Here is a 14,954-nt window from a genome sequence, read left to right on the forward strand (position 1 = left end):
GTTGGTAGCTCCACCTCAACTTCATTAATGTCTAAGTTGTTGCCTTAATTGCTAGCGTGCTTCATAGCTATTCTGGTTTCAACAAAGATTACATCTCTGTAGAGGATACACTTTGGTTCACCCGGTTCCATCCTCCAAAGCTTGTACCCCTTGATTCCAAGTGGATATCCTATAAAGGCATATTTGATAGCTCTAGCCCCAAGCTTGTCTTGCTTGATATGTGCAAAAGCAAAAGCCCCAAACACTCTCAAATTTGAGTAATTTGCTGGTTTTCCACTCCAAAGTTCTATAGGGGTTTGAAGACCTAATGCAAAAGAAGGACATCTATTGATTAGGTAGGCAATATTTGTAACGGCTTCTCCCCAAAAGGTTTTTGGTAAACCCACACTCAATAACATGCATCTGACCATTTCTAGGATGGTTTCTTCATCCTTTCTACCAAGTCATTATGTTTTTTTTTGGGAGGGGGGTGGTTAGCCACTGTTTTATGCCTTTGGATTCTTAATTTATTGCAAAACTCATTGAATTGCTCTGAAACAAACTCCAGGTCATTGTTTGTTCTTAAACATTTAACCTTGGTTTCCATTTGAGTTTGTATTTGAGTATACCATCCCTTAAATTTTCCAAAAAGTGTCACTTTTATTTTTAAGAACAAAGATCCAAACTCTTCTGAAATAATCATCAATGGTAGAAAGAAAATAAGAGCAACCACCACGAGTCATGGTCCTTGCAGGACCCCAAAGATTAAAATGAACATATTCAAAAGGTCTACGTGTACCATGCAAGCATATTCCAAAACTAGCCCTTTTAGCTTTTCCTAAAATGCAATAATCACATAAATGCAGTTTTTCTATTTTATCACTATTTAGAAGATTTCGTTTTGCTAGTTCAAGTTATCCTTTTTCATTCACATGTCCTAAACTTATATGCCATAAACTGGTTTTATCATGTTGGTTTTGACTAGCAACATCAATTTGTGCTATAACAATAGAATCATCTAGGATATACAAACCATTCATTTTAATTCCCTTAGCAATTATCATAGAGTTTTTAAAGATTTTCATCATGCCATGTTCAATTTGTGTAGTGTATCTTAAAGCATCAAACATATTGATAGAAATCAAGTTTCTTTTAAGTTCAGGCACATACCTTACAGGTGTTTCTTGACCATTGAACATTTTTAGTAAAATTGAATCCATATCTTGGACTTTACATGGTTTGTTGTTTCCTAGCATCACTACTCCACCTTCATTCAAAATCATGGATTCAGAGTAGTCACACCTTGGACACAAATGGAAGGTACAACTAGAATCCATAACCCAATCCTTCTCAATCTTAGAATTTGAGACAACCAGAACATTAACAGTTTCATAACCTGCTTGAGCAATGTCTACATCTCTTGGTTCTTGAGATTTCTTTGAATCTTTGCCTCTTCTTTCAGGGCAATCCTTCTTGTGAGAGTGAAAACATTTGAACTTGCTTTGGGATTGACTTATGGATTTTGATCTGTGCTTGTTTGACTTTGAGCTCCTTTTCTCTAATCTACCCCTTATCACATTCAATCCTTCTGCATTGTTGTCTGTCTTAGATTCTTGTTTCCTTTACATTTCCTTGGTTTGAATTGATGATTGCACTTCTTCAAGGGTAATGGTTTGATCCCTTCCAAACAATATAGCATCCTTAAAATGCTCATAGCTACTTGGAAGTCCATGGAGCAACATTAGAGCTTTGTCTTCATCCTCCATCTTTACATCAAGATTCTCAATATCATCGAGAATCTTGTTAATGTCATCAATTTGATCTGACAACATTCTTTCCTCTGTCATCTTGAAAAAATAGAGTTGTTGTTTCAAGAAAAGTCGATTTGCCACTAACTTTGTCGTGTAGAGTGATTCCAGCTTCAACCATATTGTTGTAGCTATTGGTTCCCTTGCTACTTCCCTCAAAGCTTTGTCTCCAAGACACAAGATTATTGTGCTCTTTGCCTTTTCAATTAAATCTTTCTTTTCTTTATCTGACATTGTTGCAAGGAGAGAAGACTCACCTTTCAAACCATCGTCCAATCCTTGGTGTACCAAGATTGCTTGCATCTTGATTCTCCACAAGCCAAAATCATTGGACCTAGAGAACTTTTCAATATCGAACTTGGTTGAACCCGTGGTTGATCTTCTTTTTTTTTTGTTTCCCACAGATGACGCCATTATGGTTCTAAACCTGCAACTATTTACAAAACCAGCAAAAAGAACAACACAACAACAAGTATACAAAAGCTAATAACAGAAAAGAAATTGAATCAAACAAAGATAAGGGATAGAAGATGAACACAAAAACAATTATGTGGTTCAATCACAAAGAACCTACGTCCACGAGAAGGATGTGAATGATCTACAATGGTGCAAGAGTTACAAAGATCTCTGTGTACAAATAGAATCTTGCTTGGTCCTTTCACTATTGAGATAACAACATCAAGGATCCCAAGTTTTACTCTATCTCTCTCATACACCCGACCCGATCTTCCTCTCATTGTGATTACATGAATGGGATGGGACCTGCATCTTACCCATAAGGAAATACTCATATGTTTATATAGCACTCAAGAAAACAAACTATCAAAGAGAAGCTATCAAAACACAAAAATCGAAAAAAAAAATTAGTTGTTGGCCACCAACTAACTAACTTATGAGAAAACTGTTTCTAATTAACTTGACATCTTGCAAACTGATATTAGAGACACATCTTCACACTATGTTTGTTCTCTTTTAATAATTTTAGTTCTTGAGTCACTTAACATCGATTTTATGATGTAATAGTCACATTCGCAATCCAGTGGCTTGTTACATTATCAAAGAGTTTGACAAAACAATCACATATAATTTATTTTTGGTAAACTATATTTTAAATCTCTCATTAACTAAACTAGTTTAATGTCATCAACAAATATGAGTAGATGGACCAAAAATATAGTTTATCAAACAAAATCTTACATGACTATCACCACTTTTTGATTACATGACAAGTTTTTTTTTTTAAGGCAAAAGGGGGCAATTGTAGAAACTAACAGGTTGTTGTCATCCCAACTATGCTGGCACCATAACAACCATCAACAAAAACCTGCACGACCCGAATTCATTAACCAGAGGAAAAAAAAGAGCCATAGAAACAAGGGCGAGGGTGGGACATAGAATCTAAACCCCTATAGGAGAAGAGAAGGACTATCTAAACTTGTCGTAAGGTAGAGCTTGTCTATCCTATGCAAAAGATTTGTGATAAAAGATGGAATAAAATTCCACCAACAAAAAGTGTGTTAAGGTTGTTCTTTGAGAGATTAACCTATTTGCAAGTGTTAACCTCATGATAGATAATGTGATAAGTCATTAAAATGTCAATATAATTGTTATGCAGTAAAAACAAAAAACATTATAAGATTACAAAGATTAACACGGTTAACAAGAGGAAAGTATAAGAAATAAAAACAGTAATTTTTTTAGTAACTAAAAAGTTAAATTTGCACAAAATTTAGGAAAAAAATATAATTAACCCAAATAAATAAAATACTTATACTGTTATCGCTGCTCAATAGAACGGTGAAGAGGAGGGCACCGTTAACAATTGAACATTACAATGTCACCAAGTTGCATTCTGCACTTATAAAAGTATCAATTTTTTTGTAGTTTTCACAAGATATTTTGAATTTAAAAGGTGGAGGGATCTTTAGGGTGTGTAATACACGTGCGGCTGGTTTATGATAATTTCATATGGAAGTTTGATTAATTAATCATTGAATAATAAACAATTTTTTGTTTTTAAATATGGCAACCGAAGTTGGTTTCCTGATTCCTTTCTTGCCAGCTAGAACGCCAGGTAGCTAACAAGAAAAGGATAAACAATTGTGGTGCAAAGAATCAAAAAGGAAATATTCTGTTATTGAAATAAATTTTAATCTATCACTCAAATATATTTTAATGTAGCGTGTTATAATTAGTAAGCTTGTCAGTTTTTTTTATCATATATTAAGTTCTTTGTTGTATTTTTCAAATCACATAGTATATATTTTTGTAGTTGTTAGTTTCTGCAAGTTTCTATTGATTTTCTATTGGTTAAGATTCCCTTAAAACTATTATTTTATCTCTATAATTTAATGGGTAATTTTATACTTTATAAATATTTATAAAATGAAAAAAATACAAATATTAATAAATAATTAAAGATATTTTTTTAATTTATGAATTTTTTGTTTATTGTAGTTTAAAACATGATTAAAAAATTCATACGAATATTATTAATTATTGTATAAAACAAATCTACGTTTTAGCATGGAGAGATGAGAGGTGTGGAAGAAAAAGAAAATAATTTTGCTCTGTGATTGTGAGTAAAAATCACACTCAACGAAGAGAATCAAGAATATAAATATTGAATCAATTGAGAGAGTGAGAAAAATAACAAACTTATTCTTCAAATTGTGTATTTTAATTTACTTAAAGAAAGAGAAAGTGCTCACAAATTAACAAATAGTTTATGGTTATTTATAAAAATATTATTGACATATATTTAAAATATTATATTAGTGTACATAAAATTCACTTGATAAAAAATAATGACACTAAAGAAATATATCATATATTAATAAAAGTACTAATCATTGTAATAGTTTATGATGATATACAATATTTTAAAAATCAAAATCTTAGTATAATTGAGTTTAATGTTTATGTAGCTTTGCTGCAAAAAAAATTATATAAACCTATAAAAATTTATATCATGACTTTTAAAATATTTATTGTAAATGCTAAAAAATTACCATACATAATAATACGCTATGAATTAAAAAAAGATATAAAAAAAGTTTAGGTGACGTTTGGTTTGAGTGTTTATTTTTTTTTTATTTTTCATTTTTTGAAAATAATTTTTATTTTCACATTTTTAAGATTTAAAAAATAAGTTTTAAGAACAAAGTACTCTAAAGTGACACCGTATTTTCACTTCTTTTAAAAAAGGCTGAAAATGTTGATGGGTTGTTTTTTCAGTTTTGAGCCTATTTTTTAAAATATTTTTAGAGAAAATATTTTCTAAATTTAAACAAACTTATTTTTCCTCTTATTTTCTATTTTCTTTGAAAATAAAAATAAAAAATACTCAAATTAAGTGCCATCTTATATTATTAGTGAATATAATTTGGTGAATATATTTTTATATTGTCAACCAATGAAAAAAATTACCGTTAGCATAATTTTTAAGAGATTTTTTTGTAAAGGATAAAACTCTTACCTTATATGCATCACAGTATAAAACTAACTCATAATTTATTCTCTCTTATTATATTTATATTTATGGTTTCTTTTCTATCTTTTTCTTATACTCCATTATACTCTCAATGAGTGTACAATAATATTTTTATATTAAAATATGACCTTGATGTTTTGGTATAGGATCTCCCGTATTTTAGGTAACATGATAACATCAACCAGCATATTTGTCAGCTAAGAAATGTCAACTAGCTTGGAAAGGATTATATATTTTCCTTTTCGAGGTTTCCATTTGGTTCTTACGAGCTACATCAAGAAAGCCAACTTCTGTCTCCTAAAAAAACAAAACAGCTTCTGAAATGCCTAGATATACGCGCTGTTTAATCTACAAAGATGATGTTTTTTTCCTCTTAAAGGCGAAATTGTCGTTCCATAAGAGATTTTGTGAAGAAGTAATTTAGAAATCAAAATATATTTTATTGAAATTTTTTATAATATACTTTTATCATGATTTTTAATAAATTTTAATGTATTTTTATAAAAATATTTTATTTATTAATTTTTCAGTTGATGTCTTAAGACCCTGAAAAACTCCTTTCAATTATTTTTTGAGTTTATGGTACAATCTAAGGTGTACCACCATCATAGGCATTATGGTGTGGGGATTATGATGAGGAAGACGGTATATGGTGTGGAAGATGATCCACAGTGATGAAAGAGTGAGATTAATCTATGTACTAGAAGCTGTACAAAAAAAAAAAAAAATCTATGTACTAGAAATTGTGTTGCACCATATAACCACATGAAGGAGTGACTCATTGCAGTTTGCGTCTATTTTATTGTATCTTTCCATCAAATTCTTCTAATAATTCTTATTGTTTGATTAAAAAAAAAAAGATGAAAATAAATCTATTTAACATCTTTTTTTTAGAGGAATCTATTTAACATCCCATGGTGCTCGACTGCACGAACATTATTATTAATAAATTGACGCCCACTACTAATAAATTGCATCACCTACCACAATTCAATGGCATACAACCAACTAACATCAATCAATACACAAGATCGATGAAACCACGAGCCCCCATCCCCATTTCTTTTGGTCTTTTCGAAATGGACACACTCCAATTTTATTTTTTTTCTCAAACCCCAATATTGGACTCCCCACACCACACCATCAATCATAGATGACTCTATTTGTTTAAACTTCGAAGAAAATAATGAAATTCGTAAACATTTTCAAGAATTAAAATTAATTCATTCATAAGTTAAATTTGTAAGAACTTTTTCAATGTCTAGTTGCAATGTCGAGGCGAATGTGTTTAAGCAACATGGGAACAACGATATCGGGCGAACTCAATTGCGGCAAATGACCCTCCGTGGACATGACCTCAACGATGGAGTCGCCACCAATGTGTTGGTGGAGGTACTCTGCAACCACAACAGGAACCGCTAAGTCCTTCATGCTTTGGATGATGTGGCATGGGACACTGACGAGGTTCAGGATTTGCCTTATGTCGCTTTGGAAAATGGTCTGCAACACGCTTAGCGCAATGTCAGGTCTCATGTTGAACAATGTTCGGCTGAATTCCTGCACTGCCACCGACTCCATGTCTCCGCCAACAGCCATTGGAGCGAACCCTGAGCACCATGCTTTGTAATTCGCCGCCATAGCGTTGAATAGTTGGTCTAGATCTTCTTGCTCAAACCCTCCAAAGTATTCCATGTCGTTCAGATACCTACCTTGTACAAAACACCAGGTTCCATCCAGATTATTTAACATTATTATTTGTAATAATAATAACTTTTTTTGTTGATTTAGTAGGAACTGAACTTAGATATCAAAAGTTTACCATATCTTACGTGTATTATTCACCTAATTGAGCTAACTAAACTCCCTTAGTGTAATAATAACAAGAACTATTACAATAATATTGAGTTAAAATATAATGAATGTAACTCAATTGACAATAAGGTGAAATTGTGGTGAAAAGTCATGTTTGATTAATATATCCTTCTAAAGAAATAAAGAATTCTATGCGCAATTAAGATACCTCGATGTAGAGTCAAAAACTTTAATTAAGATGTTTGTATAAACAGAGTCTTGAAATAAAATTTACTAGGTAGTTATTACTATTACACAATCATTAAGCTGCAACTTTAAATCATTAGGTATTGATCATTACCTGGGGGAAGCTGAGATCATGATGATTTTGGCGAACAGTTCAGGCCGAGAAATGGAAGCAATGGTACCAATCATAGCGGACACTGAATGACCAACAAAGATACATGAATCCACTCGAAGCTCTTCTAAGATAGCAAGCAAGTCATGGGCATAGCCCTCCAAGGTTGAGTATCGCTCAAAATCGAAGTAATCGGGGTTGGTGGTGCCGGCTCCCATGTTGTCGTAGAGTACGACACGAAACTCGTCGAGGAGATAAGGTACGAGGTGTTTCCACACGGATTGATCCGTGCCAAACCCGTGAGCCAGAACTATATGCCGCGTGCCAGATCCCAAAACCTTCACGTTGTGAGCTTCTTCCACTATCCCCATTCTTTTTTGTTGCTGCTTAACTTAACTTTCTTCCTTTAATTTTGTGTTTTGTGGTGTTTCTCTCTCTCACTCTCTCTTTCTCTCTCTGCCTCGCTCAATGAGACTGACGCGTAGTTTCCCAAGTTTCAGACCTGGTCATCGTATTTGTACTTAAGAAGGCTAGTGATGGCAATGGAGAAAATGACCAAACCAATAAATGATACCCTCACGTCATTATTTCTTTGCATCATCTTTTAAAAAATGAATAAAAGAACCTCTTGAAACGTATTTCTTATTCTATTATTTAAAAATATGAAAAATGTGTGATTAAAATATTCTATAGCATATATCTGTGAAAAGTAGTTAAAAGTAATCCAAATTAAAAATAAAACTGTTGTGGTGTTGTATCTATAATTATAGGTTTTTTTTTTATAAAACAAATTAAAAATATTCCAAATTTAAAACAAAGGCATGCTCTTTCTATCAACAAAATTATATATAAAATCAATTAAAAATAAAATTAAATCCTAAAATGAAAAAATATTGAATATATTTTAATTATTTCTATTAGTAACTATTGTGATAAAAAAAATTTATAAAATGAATTATAAAAGCAAAACTAAATCTTAATATAATATAATACACTATTTTAGAGAAGAAGACTAGCTACAAACACCAACTAATAAAAGAAAAACAGATTGCTTAACTTGTTATGCCTTTTCTAATGTCTTTGAAGTTATGAAAAGAAAACAATTTTCACCACTTAAAACTTACTTCCTTTGCCCTAAAATAATTAGTGTTTAAAAATTTTATCTCAAAATAAAAGTTATGCTAACTTGTTAATGTAATATTAATTGATTTTTTCACTAGCATTCCTGATAACTATCACTTTATCTTTTCAATGTAATATCAATACTAAGGTTAATTTGTAAAAATACAATTCTCTTTCATCTATTTATTAGTTTTTCTTGGACTATGTTAGGCTCACAGAAACAAATCCTTAGAATTTTAAGACTAAGAAGACCTCCACAGAACAAGGTGAGGAAAGGATAATGATTTTCTTTATTGCCTCTCTTGATTCATACCAAAGCTATATATATATATATATGTGCATAATGCTAAATGACAAAATAACATAATGCAATAACAGAATATCAGGCAAGCATATTCCCTAATTTGTGCCAACCAATCATGTAAGGACAACACTGCAATTCTTCTAATAGAATTTGTTATAACTTCTTGAGACGAAATCCTCTAAGTGCTCGAGTGGGGTAATCTTCCTTTTGGGCCTTTCTATTAGACTAAATTTTCTATTTCCCCCCTCAATCCTTGTAAATTTTTGCTTAAGAATTTTGTTACATTTTATTATTTGTTGTCCGTAAATATTGAGCTGGACCAATTTTGGAATGCTATAGAAGTTTTCTGCGTAGTTTTCACGTCTTTTTTAAGAAGGAAAGCTACATTTCTGTTGGTTGTCAGGGTAGAGGGAATTTCGGTTGTGTAGCTTTAATATCCATATAAGGGAAAAGTGGAAATAGATAATCATTAATGAAAAATTGACAGAAACTTTTTAAGTTCATAAATTGCTATTATGCCACTACACAAAAAAGAAGAAAAATTGTTACTAGATTGTCTTGTATAACAATAACAAGTGAATCTCTATAAATTAACTATTGTTTTGATTAAAGATAAGACATTATCTGAATTGGGGTGAGAAAGCACTGCTAAGAAAATAAATGCAAATGAGGGCAGAAGGGGATGGTAAGAGAAGTTGTTTAGAAGGTAAAAGGCAAAAACGGTTGAAACTTATAAACATGAAGAACATGACATACCATTCTTCGTCATATACACTTTCCTTGAATTTGAGGTAATCTGTAGAGGATATAGGTTCAACTGAAAGATCCTCTGAGCTCACGGTTACAAATTCCCAAACTCCAGGATTTGGCCTTACTGCAAAGGCAACATAAGGCGGATCAACAACAGCTTCTTGAAAGTATCAACTGTCCAACATTAAAATCCAGAGGCTAATAATAATGTCACATAATAGCATTCACAGGGTGAATTAAAAAAAGCAAAGTAAAAACCTGTGTACAACTCAATAAGAAGCCAAGGTTCCCCTCCAACAATTGATTCCTCTCAATGTTGTCATCTATGACATGCTCCATTTCTTCCATCAAGTTATGAAGTTTTATGGTCCTTCTCCCCTTCTCAATGTACTTCGCAAAGCACCTCTTCACATGGTACCTACTTCGTCTCATTGCATCATCAGGCATGCCATTGGTTACGAATTCTTTGCCTCTCAAGAGCGGTGCAGAATATCATGCTACTTAGAATCCTGAATTTGATTTCAATCTAATTAAATGCTTGGTAGAATCAGGATAGCTAAGCAGAAACAAACAAAAAAGTAGAAATCTTACTGGTATGAGCAGTGAATTTGTGCACAAAATCACCATCCTCATCCTCTTCTGAAATGGTTTAAAATATATGAATTAACACACTTAAAAACAATACATCTCAATTCTAACATCAATGAAAGTATAATACAGAAAATAACAGTTGAGATTTTTCAAACCTTCCTACAATGTTGATAAAAAAAATAATGTTTACCCAGCAAAAGGATGGAACCAAATTAGTTCAATTCATAGAGGACATACCTCTCCTGGGTCAGAGGACATATCTACTAAGCCATCCCATATTTCAGTTCTCATTCCTCTTCAGGCTAGGCAACTCTATTCATTTTGGCTAAAAGCACCAAATGGGAAACAAATTTCCATAATTGATAAATAGAAATTAAAATAATTAGGAATTTTTCTTTGCTATGTTACAACGGAAATTCATTTATGTCTCGGAATCCATGATTGTCAAATAAGCTCAATACACATAACTCAAAATTTGTGTGTGCAATAGCATTTATATTATGAAACTTAGTATTGAAGAATCATAGAGTCAAAGAAAGAGAGTAGAAATCATATTTGCAGTTAATTAAAACCACCCTTCCGTTTATATTTGCAGAGAGTAGAATCTTTTTGTGCGTTTATATTTATCTTTGATTATCAGGATATAAAAATAATTACTATGGCTGAGCCCGAAGGACTAGACAAGTGTAGGGTCTATGCTTTCATGGTGAAGTCATAGGGATAAAAGCTGTACATTTCTAGGCTAATATTTTTTTTTATAATTTTGTATAAGTACCCAATGTATGCAAATAAGTTTTTCCAGCTTGTTCTCTGCAATAATGAACATTAGATATGAAACACAATGCAAACCTTAAATGACAGACTAAACACCTTTGGACTATTAAATCCCAACTGGACCCTTAAATTAATGATCAACAACCAAATATAACTAAGCAAAGTGAGCATCCATCTATATATGAGTCTGATCCCACTTCCTGTGCCAGACAAGTCAAGGATTAACAATTATTTACCGTCCAGGCATTTCTTGGTAGAACCCAAATTGAAAGCAAAGTCAGGTACACTACTAATCCAAATCGCATAATTATGTGTGACCTTGCCGGTAGAACACAACCAGAGCTAAAAGCCATACCGGTAAAATCAGACTGATTGATCACAAAAAATCACTTGCTTAAAACAGGAAGCCGAAACAAATAATTCAAATATTCTAGCTACAAATGAATCTACTAACAACTGCTGAAATACAAATCATGATTTATATTTGACAAGAACTCTGATATTGACAATAACTGTTGGAACTGTTGTTCCATTAATTGAGCCTTTGCTGGATCATTTTCAGGCCTCTCCAAGATTTTGATAGCAACATCTTCACCATTGTAAGTACCTCGGTAAAGTTTCCCAAAAGCTCCTTGAGCAAAAGGCTCACCCATATTCAGTTTCCTCAAATCAATTGTCCAGTCATAAAAAAAATTTAGCATTTCAACATAATAAAAATTTCAATTACAGCAACAAAAGTAACATTCATGGTATGCATTTGTCTCATTACCAATTGTTGAAACCAGTGCAAAATAAAAAACATTAAAGATACTCCAATTACAATCCGGATTTATGACAAAAGAAAAACATGAAAAAGCTGGTCTAGTTAACGTCAGCAAATAAAAAACACCTCCGATATCCAACACCGTTAGTTCTTTCAAAACTTAGAATCAAATGCATATGAAACAAGCTGTTGAAAAAAAGAAAAAAAACAATTAAACACGCATAAAACGCTCTATATAAACAAATTCCAACAGTGAACCCTCAAAGACCAGATTCACGAGCAATCCCTTGTGCAAATCAACGCATACCAAGACTTCTCTGATACACAACCACTTTCCAAGAGAACAATTAAAAAATTAGCAACAATTAAACAAAAATCATCGATTAGAAGCCACAAACTCTACTAGCTATACATGCCTCGCACATCAAACACAAAAGCAAGCAAAATTGAAAGAGAATTCGTCAAAACAACACACAGTGAGACCGAAACAACGACAAGGCACAAACGAACGCTAGAATTGGAAGAAAAATATAACAAAAGCTATAAATAGAAACTTCGAAACCTCTAAAACCAGCTTCGCAATCAAATCTCAAGTGAATATTCATGAACTCATCACTGATCTTACGAAAAAAGAGCAAAAATAGTGAAAACTTGAACAAACCCTAAAATCTGAAAAAGTCGTGAAACTAAAAAGGTTAAGAAGAAGCAGATATGCATACCTTAACATAGAGGGCTCTAGTTAACAAAGCAAGTTGTGATAAGAGAGTGGTCGAAAGGAAGGTGAAGAGATCGAAGAAAGAAAAACCAAAGGGAAATGGACAAGATTGAGCTCTTCCCATACCAAGGAAGCCAGAGACCAGAGAAGAAGCGCAAAAGAAAATGAAACAGATGACTTTCTTTATGGCTCAAGAAGCGCGGGTTAATGTCGGGGCTCACCTTCTCCAACGAACTCATCTCGCAAGATGAGGGGCTTCATTGCGACTTGACGTGTCTCTTGTACTCGCTTCTCACACTCAGGAAGAAGCTTAGTGTGTGCGAGGTCGATGGACGATGGGTTAGAGAACGACGTTGTTAGGTTTCTTTGCACTTTTGAACACCATAGCCCTAGTCTTTATGAAAGAGTCCAATGAGATAACGACGATGTTTTAATAAAACCCGTCGTAAACCAATACACATTCTAAGGCGGTTTTCAATAACCGTCTTAGAATATATGTGACAGAGAGCTTTTTCAATAAATAATTATAAAAATGCCACTGTTTCATTTTCTAAGGCGGTTCTAAAAGAACCGTCATAGATTGGCTGTCGTAAAAACACCTTTTTCTAGTAGTGAGGTGAAGTTCGATTGTGATATCTTGGTGAGGACTTAGTCCTTATAACAGGTGTGAAAGAGGAGAAGGTACAAGATGGGTTGTGCAATGAGGAAGATGAAGGAGTGTCAACAGTTATTCAATCAATACAATGATGATGTCCAGATAGACCTGTATGTTGGGGATAGGCTATGTTGGCTGAATATAGTTCTGGAGCGAAGAATATGTTTCAGAAGCCCAGTGGGGGTCTTTACCAACTTCATCACGTTGGATAAAGACATAGAGGAAAGGAAAACATTAACTGAAGCTAGTAGTCTCGTGAAGGCTTCATTGAACATGCCATTGGTTCATAACAGTAGTGTTAGAAATAATGGTAAAATTTGCAATGTTCGCCTAATTAAAGAAGTGCAACAAAAATAGATTTCTTGTAAGTGTTGGGAAATCTACAGTTTGGGGGGCTTCCTCGATGGCTAGTGATGTGGGGGTTGAGGTCATATCATCAAGTTCTGAATGTTTGGATGAAAAGGAGCAAGTTTTCGAGAATGAGCACAACGAACAATATGACACACAAGGGGCAGAGGAAGGATTCCAGCGAAGGTTGTCACAGTCATACGCGACTAAGTTTCTGCTGGGTACTAACCAAAAGTCTTGATCGATGAGACACAGACAGAGGACTAACAGTATGGCTAAGGGATCTTTTGTCAGAAATGGAAGATGCACTACAAGAAAAATGACATATGCCTACAGAGGTTTTTTCCTACACACATAAATTGGTGTAGGTAAAAGTCAAAAAATCTAATGCCTCCGTGGACCACTCACCTCCTCTTCCACTCTTCAATTCAATTAATATCTCTCTCTCACACTCACACACACTCTCACTCTCTCTCTCACACACACTCTCACTCTCTCTCTCTCTCTCTCTCTCTCTCTCATACATACACTAAGTTCCCTCTCCAAACATGGCGGCAATTTTCTCTTCTTCGCTCTTCGTTTCCTCGCCTATTCCCGAATCCATAAAGCTCCACAACTTTTCAGGTTCGTAGTCTTAACCTATCCTCGCTCTTTTCGTTCCTCTATTATCAGTTTCATTCTCTAATTTCTTCTTCTCTAGGGCTCGCTCCTTTAGGATAAAGAGGAAAAAGTGATCGTGTAGGATTCATTCCCCTCGAAAACCTCTCCTCTTCACTCTGTTGATAAATCAACTAGTGGAAACTCGATTAACACCTCTGCGTTCGAGAAACGGATTATCAAGGTTGAACAATCGGTGAATATCTTTCTCACGGTAATTTAATTCTCCTCCTTCAATCACTCAACTGAAATTCACCGTCGGAATCACCATATACTGTTGTATTGTTACGCATCCTTATTTATTATTCATCTTTCTAGCAAAACATTTTAATTGAGTTATTAAGTGTATGAACATTCACCAAGCATTTTCAGATTAATCGCGTTACTTGATATTGAGGGAAACTGCAGACAAATGCCGCCGATGCTGTCACAATTGCATTTGTGTTGTCGTCACTAACCATTTTTTAAAACCTTGATTTTACATATAGTTGAAACTTTCTTCACTCGTGGGTTCTGCTTTTGGGGATTTTTATTCCTAGGAAGAAGGATGTGAGTATTTGAGAATGTTGCATTACTATAATATTTGAGAAATAAGGACACATACAAGTTATAATTTAATTGGTGGACTAAGTTCATATATCTCTAAAATCTACCATATTTTTGAAGCAAATATAAGGAAAGTTAAAAAGCACTGAAACACGCATATATGCATTGTAGGAACTAAGAATAAATCTTATAAAGTTGAATTTTATGAAATTTTATTTTATAAAAATTGTGTTTATATCTTTTTCTACATAGAGTCTCAATGTCTAATCAATACTTGCAAATATTCTGTTAAATGTGCAT

The 14,954-nt window shown here is 33.3% G+C and overlaps 1 protein-coding gene across 1 annotated transcript; it reads right to left on the minus strand.

Annotated features, from left to right (window-relative positions):
- Positions 1-6,183: 6,183 nt before the first annotated feature.
- LOC114412458 (probable esterase D14L) lies at positions 6,184-11,317 on the minus strand. Its single transcript, XM_028376363.1, has 7 exons — positions 11,207-11,317; positions 10,434-10,521; positions 10,197-10,244; positions 9,864-10,114; positions 9,612-9,729; positions 7,433-7,931; positions 6,184-6,985 (listed from the first exon to the last, which is right to left on the minus strand). The coding sequence occupies exons 6-7, from the start codon at positions 7,798-7,800 to the stop codon at positions 6,535-6,537; spliced, it is 819 nt and encodes a 272-aa protein (XP_028232164.1). The 5' UTR covers positions 7,801-7,931; positions 9,612-9,729; positions 9,864-10,114; positions 10,197-10,244; positions 10,434-10,521; positions 11,207-11,317; the 3' UTR covers positions 6,184-6,534.
- Positions 11,318-14,954: the final 3,637 nt, after the last annotated feature.

The sequence above is a fragment of the Glycine soja genome, chromosome 5 (genome assembly GCF_004193775.1).
Source record: "Glycine soja cultivar W05 chromosome 5, ASM419377v2, whole genome shotgun sequence".
Lineage (NCBI taxonomy): Eukaryota > Viridiplantae > Streptophyta > Magnoliopsida > Fabales > Fabaceae > Glycine > Glycine soja.

What these genes read in the sequence shown, in the direction of transcription:
- LOC114412458 (XM_028376363.1), bottom strand. Translation starts at nt 7,800, where the DNA reads ATGGGGATAGTGGAAGAAGCTCACAACGTGAAGGTTTTGGGATCTGGC. An exon ending in ATGATCTCAGCTTCCCCCAG is followed by an intron (nt 6,986 to 7,432) that starts GTAATGATCAAT and finishes TGTACAAGGTAG; the next exon opens with GTATCTGAACGACATGGAAT.